General features: G+C 43.0%; 1 protein-coding gene across 1 annotated transcript in view; it reads left to right on the forward strand.

Moving 5' to 3' along the window:
• The first annotated feature begins 1,013 nt into the window (after positions 1–1,013).
• skia (v-ski avian sarcoma viral oncogene homolog a) overlaps positions 1,014–16,349 on the forward strand; it is a 65,669-nt gene continuing 50,333 nt past the window's right edge. The window contains exon 1 of the mRNA XM_077579619.1: positions 1,014–2,390. Within this exon, the coding sequence (XP_077435745.1) occupies positions 1,482–2,390 (909 nt within the window). The 5' untranslated portion in view covers positions 1,014–1,481. The remainder of the gene's footprint in view (positions 2,391–16,349) is intronic.

The following is a 16,349-nucleotide window of genomic DNA, read 5'->3' on the forward strand; positions in this document are numbered from 1 at the left end:
TATTTGACACACCAATTAGGTTTTACTATCACAATAACAATTATGATGTTGGATTACCAAATTTGTCAGGGCTTGGCCCATAAAGCCTTCTCTCGATGTATCCGGTATTTGCATTGACAGTTCACCACGTTTTGTGTCTATAGTAAAGATACCTCTAGTTGCAGTGACAGCAGTGCCTGGCTGGGGGGCGCCACTAGAGCAGTCAACTACAGTACGTCCCTTGAAGTTGAACTTGTCACGTTGAGTCACTTGGTTTTGGTTATTCGTCACCAACTTTCACTGTCACACTTCCTCTATTAACATTCAGAGAGAAACAGAGTGGAAGTAAGGACTTTTGAGTTCACACTCACTTACTCAGACAACAACAAAAAACATCTCCTCAAATCCAACATATCAAATCTAATGACAGACATATGAATTGAAAGATGTGATTGACGATCTTGTGCAGTTGGAAATAAGAGCTAAGAATTCATTCATCTCTTAAATTGAATCAAATTCAACAGGAATAATTATTGGTCTCCAATGTAACGTTTTATACATTTTCTAAGAACACAATTATGTACTACTACTATATAAAACTTGAATACCGTTAGTACAAATGCAGAACTCTGAGTTCACCGGGTCAGAGATAATTAATTTATCTTTAATAGCACAGAAATTGACCTTATTAAAAAGGAAAACAAAAAGAAAAGAAATTGACTTAATTTTTACATAGATAGATAGATAGATAGATAGATAGATAGATAGATAGATAGATAGATAGATAGATAGATAGATAGATAGATAGATCGCTTCCTCTCTGCCTATGTGGAGGCCAGCAGCCAGGGGGTGGAGGCTTGTCCCTGGAACAGCCATGCCTGCAGAGTCACTCACATTCCTGGCTGGGATTCAATGACTGAGCCAGACACACAAGCACGGAGGGGAGGGGAGCGCGCGCGCGCGCGTGCGTGCAACCGAGAGACGCAGACTGGGCGAGAGAGAGAGAGAGCGAGAGAGAGAGAGAGAGGAGGGGGAAGAGAGAGAGCTCATCTCCATACAGTCACAGTGAACTGCGGGGGCCGACGGAGCGGTCCTGGAGAGCGGAAAGAGCAAAAGTAGGATTTGAATCCAACTAATATTGACTTTCTACAACCGCCTTTAATTTGTTTTTGCCCTCTATCCTTCGGAATTGGGCGCAGGGAACTTTTTGTGGGGTCTTTTCGGAGTTTGGAAAGCCAGACTCCCTTCTATCCGACATGGACAGTCCGAGAACCACTTCAGGGATCTACTGACCGGCGTTTATTCACTCGTCACGGGAATATAAGTGCGATCTCGCCCACGGAGACTTTTCCCCCCCTTCAAACTAAATGTTTGATGAAGTGCTTCAAAGTTTTGGCCAATTCTCGGACGCGGTGGATTTATCCGTTTCAGGCGCGACAAGCCTCTCGTGGTCCCGGGTCGAAGACAAGAGGGGTGTTCGCTGGTAAAGTTGCGGGGAAAACATGGAGACTGTAAGTCGGCAGAGCTTCCAGCCTCATCCGGGACTGCAACAAACTCTCAAGCAGTTTCACCTCAGCTCTATGAGCTCTCTAGGGGGGCCGGCCGCCTTCTCTGCCCGCTGGCAACATGAGCTCCTCTTCAAGAAGGACGGGAAGGAGCCCGAGCCGGTCCTGCAACATCTGCCGCCGCCAGTGATGCCCGGGCCGCTTTTCATTCCGTCGGACCGTTCCACAGAGAGGTGCGAGACAGTCTTGGAGGGCGAGACCATCTCGTGCTTCGTGGTCGGAGGGGAGAAGCGGCTGTGTCTCCCCCAGATCCTCAACACGGTGCTGCGGGACTTCAGCCTGCAGCAGATCAATTCGGTGTGCGACGAGCTGCACATCTACTGCTCCCGGTGCACCGCCGACCAGCTGGAGATCCTCAAAGTGATGGGGATCCTGCCGTTCTCGGCGCCCTCCTGCGGCCTCATCACCAAGACGGACGCCGAGCGACTGTGCAACGCGCTCATCTACGGGGGCGCGTATCCTCCGCGCTGCAAGAAGGAGGCGAGCGGCGGAGGAGCGCTGGAGCTGGAGCTCACGGAGAGGAGCTTCAAAATCTACCACGAGTGCTTCGGCAAGTGTAAAGGCTTGTTCGTCCCCGAGTTGTACACCAGCCCCAACGCAGCGTGCATTCAGTGCATGGACTGCAGACTCATGTACCCCACGCACAAGTTCGTGGTGCACAGCCACAAGGCGCAGGAGAACAGGACTTGCCACTGGGGCTTCGACTCGGCCAACTGGAGGGCCTACGTCCTCCTGGGCCTGGATTACACGGGCAAGGAGGAGAAGAGCCGCTTGGAGCAGCTCCTGGACGAAATCAAGGAGAAGTTTGATTTCGCCAACAAGTACAAGAGGAAAGCATCGTCCAGGGTGAGTTGGCGTGATTCAGGAAAAAGCTCCGATCTGTTTGAACATGATGTCTGTGCACGTTTAATTGTGCTTGTAATGGAGCTCATACTGTTAATCGAGGGAGTGGCACAACTAATGGTGTCTTCAAAGGCTCTTAAAGTGACATTTGCAGCAATTTGCATCATCTACGTCAACATCAAATAGATGGGTGGGTTCAGGGTGCATGTTTTGCTCTCATATAACCCAAGAACCTTATTACTCTTAAGACAAATGGAAAGTTAACTCTTACTAATGCATTGGTCAAAAGTTGTGCGTGTGTGTTTTAATGAGTGTTTGGCCATCATTGGCACGTTATTGCTAATTATGCCCTATACAATGATGACACTAAAACACCTCTGGTGGCAATAAAGCCATTATTTGCAGGGGGAACACCTCTCAGGCTCAGTTTTATTGGGCCTTACTGTAAATACAATCCCACTTACCAACAAATGCCTCACGAGGACTGTGTAAACACAATATCTGTTTCAGGTGAAATGAAAGAAACCACTTTCTCTGCACGCCAGTGGAAAACTTTATATCCCTTTCATTCAGTAGCTTTGAGTTTTGTCGTGTCTGTGTGTGTATAGTAGTTGGAACTCCCGTGGCAGTTGTTATGACTATGATAGCAAAATATAAGAGACTTGCCGTGAGTAAGGTATAGTGTTGACGATAAATGTCGAGTATGAGCAAATTGACAGACGTGTGGTATGAGTGCATTATAATGAGACAACTGATGTGCCGGTAGGAGTTTGCAGGGAGGAGAAAGAGAGAAGTTTGTGTGGGAGATTGATAAAAGAATCCCACCCCCACCCCACCCCTAGAAAAAAAAAGACTAGTGATGCCATTTGCATGAACTGTTACACATGAATGGGGTTGATGAAGCAGGGTTTAGAAGTATTGTGGTGGAAACATAATATGATCCCAACAAAGAGAAGCATTCAGCAAACATCGGGCCCACCCCTCCCCCAAACATCCACCTACCCCAGGCCAGCGACCCACCTCTGACACACACAAATACGCAACCCACTCAGTGGTCCTCCCCCTCTCTTACCTTCTTTTTACTCCAGTCTGCTTGCCACCAGAGTGGACTCGTGGGGCAAAACACTTGGTTTGATCAGACCTAGAAAGCAAAGTGTTTGTAAGCATCTCGCCTCTTGTCCTGCTCAGAGGATTCTCTCAGAGGAACATGCGAAAGAAAGGGAAATCCGAGAGTCCCTTGATGTCCCGGAGAGTGCCAAAGTCCTGCCATGCATGGTGAATACCCACTCTTGGCACACACGTTCATTCAGGCTAGAGTGGGCGCACCTCAAGGATCCCACTTTCTAGGGCCTCTTCTATTTTTTATAGAAGAGCCCACAGGGCACTCGAATGTTATGCCAAAGGCTCATTTGCTTTTTAATCTGACTTCTTTATCCCCCCCCCCCTCCCCAGCCCCCCAGTACCCTGTTTCAAGAAACGCTAATGAGGGAATACATGCTGGGTAGGAGTTGAGGAAAATTGTTAAACTTACGGCAACAGCGCTCCCCTTTGTCAGCACATTTAAGCAAAGATGAGGGAGGCACTTTGAAAATGTTCTTGGAGCATGTGAGCAGAAAGTGCCAGACTATGCTGCCTTATGCCTTTTTAGCTCCCAAGAAACACTGTCATCTGTGTGCTGTCAGCAGCGGAACTGTACAGCCTCTGTGAATATTAATGAGTCTGTTACAGCAGTGTTAGCAGCAGTCTCGAATGCAGACAGACACAGGAAATGATATTGCCACACTCCTCCTCCCTTGCAGACTCTCCTCTAAGAGCTTCCTTCCGAGACACACGCATGCACAAGTCTGAATAGAAGAAAATAGGCCTTTACTTTCTGGAAGTTGAGTTTGAAGCTTGTGTTTTTGTACAACGTCATATTTGGGCCACATATTAAAATATATACATTTTTTTAGAGGAGGAATAATATTCTGAGAAAAAAAACTCACAAATTTGTGAGAAAAAAACAGGTAAATTTATGAGAAATAAAGCCCCAGATCTGCGGAAAAAAACCCTCCGAAATCTGCAAGATATACACGTAGCATATCAGATGTTTGTGCCAATATTTTTCAGTCGGGTTTTCAATCCGCTAAATTGATGTCTTGAATCTGCTGTTCTCAGTCATTCACCTAAAGTCTGCTAGCTTCTGATTGGTTAGTGTTAGTCAGCTGACAGGGGGTCAGGAAGTGTTGTTACTGTAGCTTGCCATGTGTAACGAGTAAAGTTTAGAAATCCGTCTCTATCCTTGCCTTTTCATTTGATAAAGATTGTTCCATTAACCACCAACGAATCTTCACGTGGTGGACAAAAGCCAGCACCTCGTCCAGACTATAGCTACTCTATAGTTTAGCTATATATATATATATATATATATATAAAACTCTGAAACTGAGTTTTTTTCCCTCACAAACATGAGAGTTTATTTCTCGTAAATTCGCATATGATTTTTCCCCGCAAATTTGCCTAATGTCACAAAACTTTTAGTTTATTTATGGGGGTTTTTCTCAGATTATTACACCCTCTCTAGAAAAAAAATCTTTATACATGGTTGTTGTATTTTTGTAATGAAAATGCAACTATTTATTGTCATGATAAGATAAGTGTAAACATCACAGCTAATGAAGTTAAAACAAGTGAATTTAGTAGTTGACTAGATTTCTCTCTGGTTTCTTGCTAGTTGACATGTGGGAAACACTCCTAAGATTTGTGTGTCCGGTACTGGTAATGATGAGGCTAACATTTAGAGTGTTTCTAGAAATGGAATCGAAAGTTCTTAGAGGGCTCATAATCTGTGTCTGACTGCACATGAGACCAGTAGTTGACCATGGTCCGAATCCCGGATTAGGGTCTTTCTGTGTGGAGTTTTGCTCTTCTGGATATTTGGCCTCTATCTTAAGGGGCCGCTTGTTTCAGGGGCGAGGTTGGGCAGTGGTGCTGCTAGGGGCTCAGAGGAAGTGAACTCCCAGAGGGGACAGCAGTCTATGTCCTATTTCATATGCAAGGCACAGTGTTGGTTAAGCCTGCTGACAGCCAGCCATGTCCACACAGTGGACAGGACAACAGCTGGTGGTTGTGCATTTCAATGGCGGCAGAGGGAATATTTCCATCCTCCTTTTGCTGCAGATCAGCAAATATGACAGTTGCAAACGTCTGCTGCAAATGCTGAATTAGCGGTTGTGTGGATTTGATGCCGTTTTTTACTTTCCCTTCCTTTATTTTTTTCAGGAAAGTAGTAACATTTTGATGTTTTCCCTATATGCTTTGAAAAGGAGGAAGCCACTAATTCAATTAGCTCTCAGAAATGAGTTGCATGCTTGACGAGGCTGTCAGTCTGTGTTTGTAATGGAGGACTGACTGTCAGTCCGCATTGGTCGGGAAACAAAAATGAATGCTTCAGTGGCATTCAAATGTATTTACGTTAAACATGAGTGAAGACTCGAATCTCTTGAGGTTGGTCCGCTCTGAAACAAAGTAGCCTACATTATAGGTTTTAAGTGGCTTAATAACGTCAGTCAAATTATACATTGAAGGGACGACATTCTGAAAACACATTCTTTGCTAAAAACAAACAAAAACAAACAAACACCCGTTTTCAATTACTGAGCTATAATAATTAAAATAAAGCCAGTAAAAAGAATGATATGGTTTAATGTATGTCCTCAAACATTTCCACATTCATTTACAAACATGTGGCTGCATTTTTCTATAAGCATATTTACAACCTTGTCCATAGAAAAGCTCTATTAATATCAAACAAACATTTTCTGAAAATGGCAATTCCTCACTGTGTGTTTTTGCCAAGAGACGTTCATTTCAATGCTTCTTTAGTGCATGTGAACTAAAGCGTCTATTTCATTAAACACAATAGATTGAACATTAAAAGTGATTATTGTGTCCATACTTTTTAAGTGTTTTTTTTTTATTTATAATGCTAGTTCAAACAAGCACAATGGTAAGTACCACGGATACATTGACAGAATTTGCAGTGAATTATTTTAAAAGATATTAAAAGGAACCTTGGCTGTATGGACAAGTTTGCTCTCTCTTTTTTTTAATTTAGTTGTTACCAACATAACTATGAGATTCATTTTTCAAAAATCATTTCAAGTTTAATACATTTTGTAGAAACTTTTTGGACGTACGCCACCATTGTTATTTACGTCGCAACACATTCAGTGCATAGTGACGTAGAATGGCGGCAGGCTCTCTGCCCAGCAATGTGAAATGCTTTTATAGAAAGCAAGGTAAGCCTCCTTAGCGTTCCTAAAACTTTTGAATGCGTCTGGTGAATGACGAGAGCACGGCGTAGGGGAGGTTGGCCCTCCTGATAGCATGTTGTTTCTTTAGGAACGCTACGAGGCTTACATTGTTTTCTTTATAGGCGTTTCACATTGCTCGGCAAAGAGCCTGCCGCCATTCTACGTCACTATGCACTGAATGCATTGCGACATAAATAACAATGGTGTATGTCAGCGTACGTCCAAATAAAGTTTCTACAAAATGTAATAAACTGGAAAGGATTTTTGAAAAAGGAATCTCATAGTTATGTTTATAACAACCAAATAAATAGCAAAGAGCAAACTTGTCATGACAGTTGGGGTTCCTTTTAAGTGATGTAGTCCATATTTAGTTATTTATTTTTATTCAATTCTTTTAAATCTTCCACCAAATAATTATACATGTACAATGGTGCAATGCTTGATTATTACTTCTTTTTTTTAAAATAGTGATATTGCCCAATAACTGTTTAACATGGGCTTCGGATGTATTGTCAAAGCACTGGTTTTATTAAGTTGTATTTTTTTAAACAGAAAAGGGCAGTCCTGCATTAGTATACATGTCAGACCCTACTCCAATCTGCTGGTTGCTCCAACTGACAACAGTCCTCTTGTAAAGCAGACACTACATGTGAAGAGTATTCTGAAAAGGAGCTCAAGCATGTATACAACTGGCTAGCTAGTTTTAGTCCATATCGGACCAATTTCCAGACAAGGCGTTGATAATTGAACTAGGGCGCCAACGCTTACCCCTATTTGGCCATTTTAAATAACATGGAGGATAAATGGCTTGCCATAAAGCAATGCATGACGGCAGTGTTATAGTCAACCATGCATACGAGCTGTCTTGGAATGTGCTGCACGCAAAGCTCAGTGCACATGCGTTTCAGGAGCAAAGAGCAAGCGTGGAAATAAAGTATTTCCTCCCACTAGGTGAAATCCCTGTCAGAATATTCATAGCCCGCTGCTAACAAGCACATTCAGCTCACAGTGTCTATTCTTAAATCTTCGAAGGACCTTAAGCATGTCTCATTGGGATTATTGTAAACGCAGCACGGAAGGAAGAATTTAGTGACCTCCTCCAGGTGTTGCGTGAAAAAGAAGCTCTAGCTCAGTCAGATGGTGCAATTTGATGACTGGACTGTCTGCTGGCTTGTGAACAACACTGTCATTTTTTTTGGGCGAGCATTCAATATTGATGGTAGGTTACCGTAGGCGTTGAGGTCCAGCTTGTTTATTTAATGAGTTGGTCTTTGAAATATTCATCGACACACATGGTGCTTAAGGCTGGCTATAGCTGCAACTACTCTACACAACATATCTTTCTGTTCAACTATTCAACACGGTAAAGCCATTTCCTACCATGAAATGTGGACAATGTCCGAACATGTTCTATGGAGATTATAAAGGATGAGGATTACTCAGGATAAAACACGATTAAACAATTAATTGGTTAAATAATATAATGCTTGTCAGTTCAGTTTAACGTAAACCACCAAGAAAGGGTGCAAATCTGTACTAAAATTAAACATTTATTGATAAACTTTTGTTCTTGACCTAATCAGACACGATGTTAGATGTCTAGAGGCATTTTATTTGGTTCAGGCAAGGAGTGGTGCTTGGCTGAGCGGACGCTATTGACATGTATTTTTGGGGATATTCTTGGGTTTGGATGCTGGTTTTCAAGGGAAAAATCTCCCAGCCACATGCTGCAAAACAACAGTGAACCCTGCCACAACAAACTCAAGCAAACATGGTTTACAAGCTGTGGACGTGCCTTGATGAATTATGTTTTGCTGCAATTCCCAAGCCTCTAAGCCAGTGGTGGGCAACATTTTTCGTTCAAGGGCCACCTAGAGAAAATCAGGATCTATTTTTTTCGACACCCTCCCTTCTTGCTTTGACCAAACATTTTGTTATTATCATTTTAACCGTGCCAAATCCAATTTTTAGTATAGTATGTCGCGGGCCACTGGAAAAACGGCAGGCAGGCCGGAAAAGACCCCCGGGCCGTAGTTTTGACACCACTGCTTATAACCCAAAAAAGCTCAAGAAAATACTGTTTGTTATCTAGCAGACAGTGTCTTAATAATCCTTGCAAATTCATATAAGAACAAATTCTTTTGTGTCACCATGAAGTGCTGAGACTGGCTGACGGCGCTGTATTGATATTTGAAAGGTATCACATCAGATATGCTTAGTTTAGGCACGTCACAATCATCCTATTGTCTTCCGCACGGGAGGTTTTTGTGCGTCAGCAGTCGTAGGCCCCCAAAAGCTCCCGACTTTGACAGGCACGATACACATCATCTTCAAAATGAATTCCTTTAAGAGCTGCCAGACCGTGGAAATGACATATTTTGCGACAGACATGAGATGAATTAGTGTGTGAGTACGTGTGGCGGTGGGTACTTGATACTTTTTTGCTGCATCAGCCCATTTGACAGCATTGCTGGCCTCCCCCCCCCCCCCCACACTCGTGTTCACCCATATGTTTAGAAGAGCAGTCAGCAACACGCAACCTTTCCCTCCCCTAATAAAGAGGTGACCCGCTTCACCCTTTGCCTCTATTATATGCCCAGCCCACCAATCGCGTGCTGCTGTGCAACTCCCACGAGGCAGATGGCTGTCTGAAACACACACACAGACACACAAAATTGTATCCAACAAATTAACATTCACTGGCAGTGTGATGTAACAGAATTAATGTTTGCATGGCGAAGTTGCACTTAGATGTGTGTTCGATTAATATACATGCATTGTATTTACTGTACAAAAACATCGATGCAACACTAGGGAGCTTCTAAATGGCTAAAGCATCCTGTGCCTCATTGGGTGCGTGATTGTGCATCAGTCTGGCCTAGTGTATTATTGGTGGTGTGTGTGTGTTTGCCGCTTGGATCAGCTGTAGGAGCTGTAGCAGGAGATTAGCATGAGCTCACTGCCTACTCGTTTCCATCCCCATCTGCCTGTCTCCCACAGTCATACAGTTTTACCCCCTGCCCCCAACCACACATACACACGTACGCACGCACACAAATACACACTACTGTCAACGTGTAGCACAACATCCGCCAGGAACAATCCCCCACAGTGTCATGTCACAATCCAGTGGTCCATGCCCGACTGTTTGGACAACACTCCCACGGATGGGCAGTTTTGTCTTAAGGGCATTTCTTCAATTGAGTCTAATTTTGGAAACGGCAGGTAGACACGAGCAGATTTTCAAGTTAATGCTAAGCTACGCTAATCTCATTTCTGTCTGAACTGACTTGATTCCTCAGAGGACAAAGCTGCCAAGTCAACCTTACAGCTTTGCAAAATCCCCCCAAGTCAAGGGGATGGGCTGTTGCGAGCAGACAGTCCCTTAAATACTGTTCAGCACTTAGTCTTTATCACGCAGTTTCATTTGGTGGGATAAATATTTAGGTCATGTGCAGACATATTTTGTGTGACAGAGATGGCATTGGAACAGTTTGAGAACTTTTTCTCAGTACTATATTTCACTGATCATTTAAAATCACAGATGCTAAGAAGAATAATTTTCACTAGCGCTGCCTTTCTTTCTTTTTTTTTGTTAGTTTGTCTGGGAAAAAAACACACGCCATCTCCCAAAATGAGCATTTGGGAAAATGCTTGATGTTTAAATATCCTTTGTTGTGCATTAACATAAGGATGAAAAAGTAAGTTGGGCTCACACTGGCTTTGACTCAGCCATGTGGAGTGGTCCACTCCCATGAGCTCAGGGAGGTATTGTTTTGAGAGAACTTGGTGGGGTTGGGGTTAGTATCTGCGCACTGACTGGTTATTCTCACCCCTTTTGTGTTCGGTATCAGCTGTGGGTCTATGATTGTTAGACAGATAGAGGTGATGACCCACCCCCTACCACTGGGTGATCAGGGCTCCCAAAGCGCCTGAATCCCGAGCTACTGCCCATTGTTTGTCTCGCCCCTCCTCCATTCTCACTTGCATCTATTTGCTTCTTTTCCTGGAAGCATCATCGGTTTCCTGCATAGACAAACAAAGTCAGAAAGCTTAGTCATTTATGTGTAAGATTGACCATTGCGCTGATTCCAAATGTATGTCATGCACAATGGCTCCGCCCCCCACAGTTTTAGAGAGCCTTTCATGTGATCAATGTTTTTTTAATAGCTTTTTCCATTTTTAGGGTTTTTAATCTAGTTGATGCCTTCAATGTTATTGTTGACACTCCAGCTGGTCCTCTCTTTTCAGAAGACCCCAACCCCCTTAAACCGGAACATTTATTTCACACACCCATAGTCAAAATGTTCTTAGTTACGATCAGGCCAAGAGGGTTCATCTTTTTTTCAATTTATCAGGAGCTGCCTTAATGATTCTTTAAAGCATTGTCCCGAACACTGACAAAGCCATTATATCCTTCCGTAGATCTTCAGTAAAGTTACTATTGCATTAAAAACTCTTATGGTGATCCCATTACAGCTTTGACTGTAGAAAATACCTTGATACACCAATCCGACGTTGGGAAATGTCCGGGCATTGGTATACACCGTGTGATTAATATATAAAATCACCGTCATAGCGTTGCGGCCGTTGGAGAGCATCTGGAGGGCGTTTTCGGCAGATTCAAAATCCTTGTTGCATTTGATCACTCTGATTAGTTGTTAGCTAGCGAATCGGCGCACAAACAGGAAGTGATGAATATGGATAAACAGCGATGGAAAGCCTTTACAATTTTGCTCATCAATCAATTTTCGCATTTAGACGTAATTATATAGTCCGTCTAGACAGAAGATGATGCAACTGGATATACAAGGTAGGATTCACTTTTTTATTACACAATATTCTGTAAAGGGGAGTACACTTAGTGAAAAAGTTGTACCATGTGAGTATGCATTATTTACGTTTCCATATCCGCTGCCGATGGTATGGAAGGGTTTTATTTCTCACGCATGCACAGAAGATACTCTATAGTCTGCGTCAGTGTTTGTTTGTTGCGGTGTGCATTTCCGTCATTTTTCCGGCCTGATGTGCCGACGGTTAGACCGACACCACAGGCGGTAGGCCTCGGTCACAATTGGCTGATGTTGGATTGGTGGACAGAGGCCTTAATAGAACAGAGCTGCACACTTTTAATTGAGGATGCCCGGACAGAAAAGTTCAAAAATCTAATTGGGGCTTCTTTTTGGGGCAATGATGGGGATTCTCAATTTCCTTCTCAGGAATGAAGTGCTGGAAAGAGGGGCTTACAAAAGGCTTAACATCTTTCCTGCCTCCTGCCTGAGAACCCTTCCTCTCAAAGTCACCCATCTCCTGAATTAATACGTCCCAGCCGCACTCTGAACAATGAAGCATCTATGCAGATGTTAAATAAAACAACACGCTGAAAGTTGATCCCTCCTTTTAGTGTCTCTACCTGCCTTCTTGGGTTCCTGGTGTTGCAGACTTTTTAAGCCAGTTCATTTTCATTCAATCTTCTGTCCTTCCCATCAGTCACATTTCTTGTTTTAAAGTACACACAACGCTCTATATAGACAGGCATAGCTCAGGTATATTCCATCCATAAAATACGCACACTCTTTCTACTCAGAACAGACAATAGACTTCTTCACGGCTGTACCATATAATTAATGTAATTTTAGATGTCTAAGACAAGGTAATGTGTAGACTGTGTGTGTAACCACCAACCACCTTCAACCCACTATGAGCACAAAGAAGTTATTCTCAGCATCTTCCTTCAAAGAATCTCAGCCAAGGCCATATTGAGCAGTCGGACATCTGTTTATATAAAGCTGACTGCCATTTATATACGTCTGCTGTCAGAGTGTGTGTGTGTGTGAGGGGGGAAGGTTGGACAAGCTGATTTATCCCATGTGACCTCTATAGTCTTCTCAAAGGGCTCATCTGTCTGCCCTGTTTAATTATCTTCCAACACACACGCGAGCACATGCACATAGACACACGCGTGTGCGCACACACACAAAGGTCAGTGCTGCAGCTGAACCTCGCCACACCATTGCTACACCCCTGCCGCTCCTTCCAACCTCCTCCCTTCCTCCCCCCCCCCATCTCTCAATTCCTTTGCTCCAGTCATGGCAGGCTGCATGTCTCTGCAGAGGATTAAACCAATTTGACGTAAGTTTGTGCCACTGCACATAAGTTAACGTTTACCACCAGTGTTTCAACATGTCCACAGTGACTCCCCTTGCACAAATAGGCAAAGTGACGCATCATGATTGAGAGCTGCTTAGAAAGAGTTTGCATACAAAACGGCAGAAGGGATGAAAGTTCTTGAAAAATGAATGCCATCCTGTCCTAACCACGCGTGTAAACCAGACAATAATTGCACCCTCATCACTGAAATGCTAACATAACGATCCTATTATAATCAAGCAACTCAAGCATAACTCTGACGCTAACAATTCTTCACATTATGTTAAGCAGTGTCTGCATTCACAGGTGATGTACTCACTCATGTTAGCAAACATCAATTCACATCTGGCTGGCCCAGATGCACTTTAAGCAGAGTTTAGACCAAATCAAGGTCCAAGGTAGACAGCAGCGAGTTAGCTTCATTTTCCTTCCAGGGAGGTTGGCGTTCGAAGAAGAAAATAAGCAGGGAGGTGGTGTTTAGTCTTGGCCCAAGGACAACTCTTGAGGTGTTATGTCTCGCTGTCTCTTTGTCTCTCAGCCTTTCATGTTTTCATGAACCAGTTACTTCCCCTGTGTCACATCTCCTCCCCAACCCTGCCAGAATCTCACATCTCACCGATTTCACTGTCAGCGGCAAAGCCATCCACTCAGGAAGCACCGTGAAACATCAGATTCAACTTCCTGCAACAATCAATACAATCTCCGGCAAGACACACACTCACAACTCCATGCACACAATGCAGTCGCTCTTATAGTACTTGTACTCTTTTCATGATTCACACTTCATGGACACATCGCTGTTAGAAACACTTAAAAACAACAACTGGATCAGACTCTTGCAATAGAGATGTTCCAGTGATGTGTAGTCAGCTGTCAGTGTCCTAATCAATCAGCCACCATCTTTAAGTACTTAGTGCGGAAGCATGTGGCTAGTGGAGCCCCAAACCATCATGATATCCAGTCATCAGATTTTCTAAGGTGAGCAGAAGACTTCAGATGGCCCCCTTAGAAAATACATATTTGGGATGTTATCAAGTGTTGCCCAAATTAACAACAATAACATTTTATTTTCCTCATAGTTCATTGTAAGTAAAATGAATGAATAATACAAATAATGCAATGTAAAAAAGAAAAAGAAAAAAAAGCCATGAGCACATGTTTTCGAATTTCACTGCCTTTCCCCATTGTTAGTTCTCATTCCACATGAGTCTTCTAGCATTCGTTGTGGATAAATGGATGACTTAATGGATCAACTGGTGATTTAGCCGTCGCTCCTTCCCTCTTTCCTCCCCATGGCAGTAATGAAATGATAGATCTTTGATGTTGATGGAGGCAGAAGTGAAGGGATGACCTCACAGCCACCTAATCACCGCAGAGGGACAAGCCGGCGGCTAATGTGTCCATTAGCCTTGCTTCTGACGGAGGAGAAACCAGGCTAGCTGTGAGAAAGGATGGAAAGGAGGACAAGAAACTTCACGGCATCAGTTTGGTCCCTTGACAGACTGATGCTTTAACTCACCTCAATTTGATTCACATGCTGTACTGTATATTCGGCTACTTTTGAGGCATACTGCCTTTTGCTATTGGCCCATATTTTGCATTATTTTCAGGATTGTTGTTTAATTTTGAAATCAACTCAGTATTAAGCCTGTGAATATTGTCATAATCCAGGTCATTGAATGAACCACCTATCCCCCTTCTTTCGTCTATTCCAACCAAACTCAATGATTTCGCCTGTAACAAATAACACAAAGAGTTTCTCTTGACATTTTTTTAATTTGATTTTTTTTACAATTAAATGGAATATTAATAACAATTAATGATGTATTCCAAAGGGATCATACCATGCATAGGTGGGTTTTCCACACCAGCTCAGGCTGGTCAGTCCCATTCTACCTTTTGCATGAACTGATGAAGCCGACTCGGATGAGAGGGGAAACACCGATCAAGTCAATCACAACAGTCCAGTTGCAATCTATTTAATACCCTGAGAAACTCAGTATTGGGGACACTTTTGATGATATTTACTTGTCCCAGTTTGTTCCATCAATTATGCAGTTGAAAAATGATGGCAAAGCCTTTCTTTAAAATCTGAGAGATTCGTGTTGTGCTGCCCACCAGCCCCCTTTGTGTTTGTGTAAATTATCTGCACTGCTCATCAATGGGGTCAGTGAGGTTGTTGGTACTAGGAGTTTGCGTCCACAGAATGCCATACCAATTTTTATCAGGGTGTAATACTGCGATGACCGACACATTGGGCAAAAAAATAAATAAATCAATGAAAACAACTGACCCTTTCCAGTGACACACTACTAAGACAAAATGAGTACAGTGCTTGATTATTAATAATAATAATAATAATACTGCGATTGGCTGACAACCAGTTCAGGGTGTACCCCACCTACCGCCCGAAGCTAGCTGGGATAGGCTCCAGCGACCCCCGCGACCCCTGTGAGGACAAGCGGTTAAGAAGATGGATGGATGGATGGATGGATAATAATAAATACAGACGCTCCCCACCTTACGAACGAGTTACGTTCCGGACGATCGTTCGTAAGGTGAATTTGTTTGTAAGTTGCTTCAGTGCTATATTTTGTATTATAATTTATGTTTAAAGCCTATATAAGTATATTGAAGGTTTATATAAGTATGTTTAAGGCTTGTACAAGTAACCTGCATTGGTTTGTACTGAAAAAAACTTAATAAAATGGAGAGAATACGTACAGTACTGTACTGTACTACGTATGTTAGAGAGAGAGAGCGAGACACACACACACACAGTATGTACATGTACGTAATAAGATAAATAAAATGAAGTTTAACTTACTTTTGGAAGATGTACTCGATGCTTAAGGAGATGATGGAGGAGGAGGAAGAGGAGGATTTTATATCATGAGAGATTCTTCGTCGTCGCTGGAATCGGCTTCAAAAGTTATTTCCTGCTTCATGGGGACCGGCGTTTCTTCCTCCTCCTCCTCGCCACGTTGCTCAGCCTCCAATGAGCTCTCACAGCGCCAATCGTCGGTATTAGCGGCGGAAAGAAGCACTACGCGCAATACAAAATCTAACTTACAGCATTTCTTTCCAAACATTTTTCGACATACTGTACGCGCAGAAATGTTCGTATGTACCGTTGTTCGCAACTCGAATGTTCGTAAGTAGGGGAGCGTCTGTAATAATAATAATAATAATAATAAAACAGCAGATAACTCTGTCAATAAAGACTGAATGAAAATTTGCCCAAACCTGGGGGCTATTTGTAATTTTCTGTTACAGTAACATTAAAATAATTTGAGCCAACGTATCAGACACACAGACCGCTGAATTAAAATGTTTAAAGTCAAGTCAGTCGAAAGAAGTGAGTAAAAGTAAGTCAGAAAATGATGTAGATTGCCAAGGGGAACGAAATGCTTGCTAAATTCAATAAACTTGGACAAACAGCAGACCTCTCTCTGGGTTCAAGGTCCTCTCCCTTCCCTTTAGAAACCATGTGGTTTGACTACTGAGTTAAAGCTCT

This window comes from Vanacampus margaritifer, chromosome 1 (genome assembly GCF_051991255.1).
Source record: "Vanacampus margaritifer isolate UIUO_Vmar chromosome 1, RoL_Vmar_1.0, whole genome shotgun sequence".
Lineage (NCBI taxonomy): Eukaryota > Metazoa > Chordata > Actinopteri > Syngnathiformes > Syngnathidae > Vanacampus > Vanacampus margaritifer.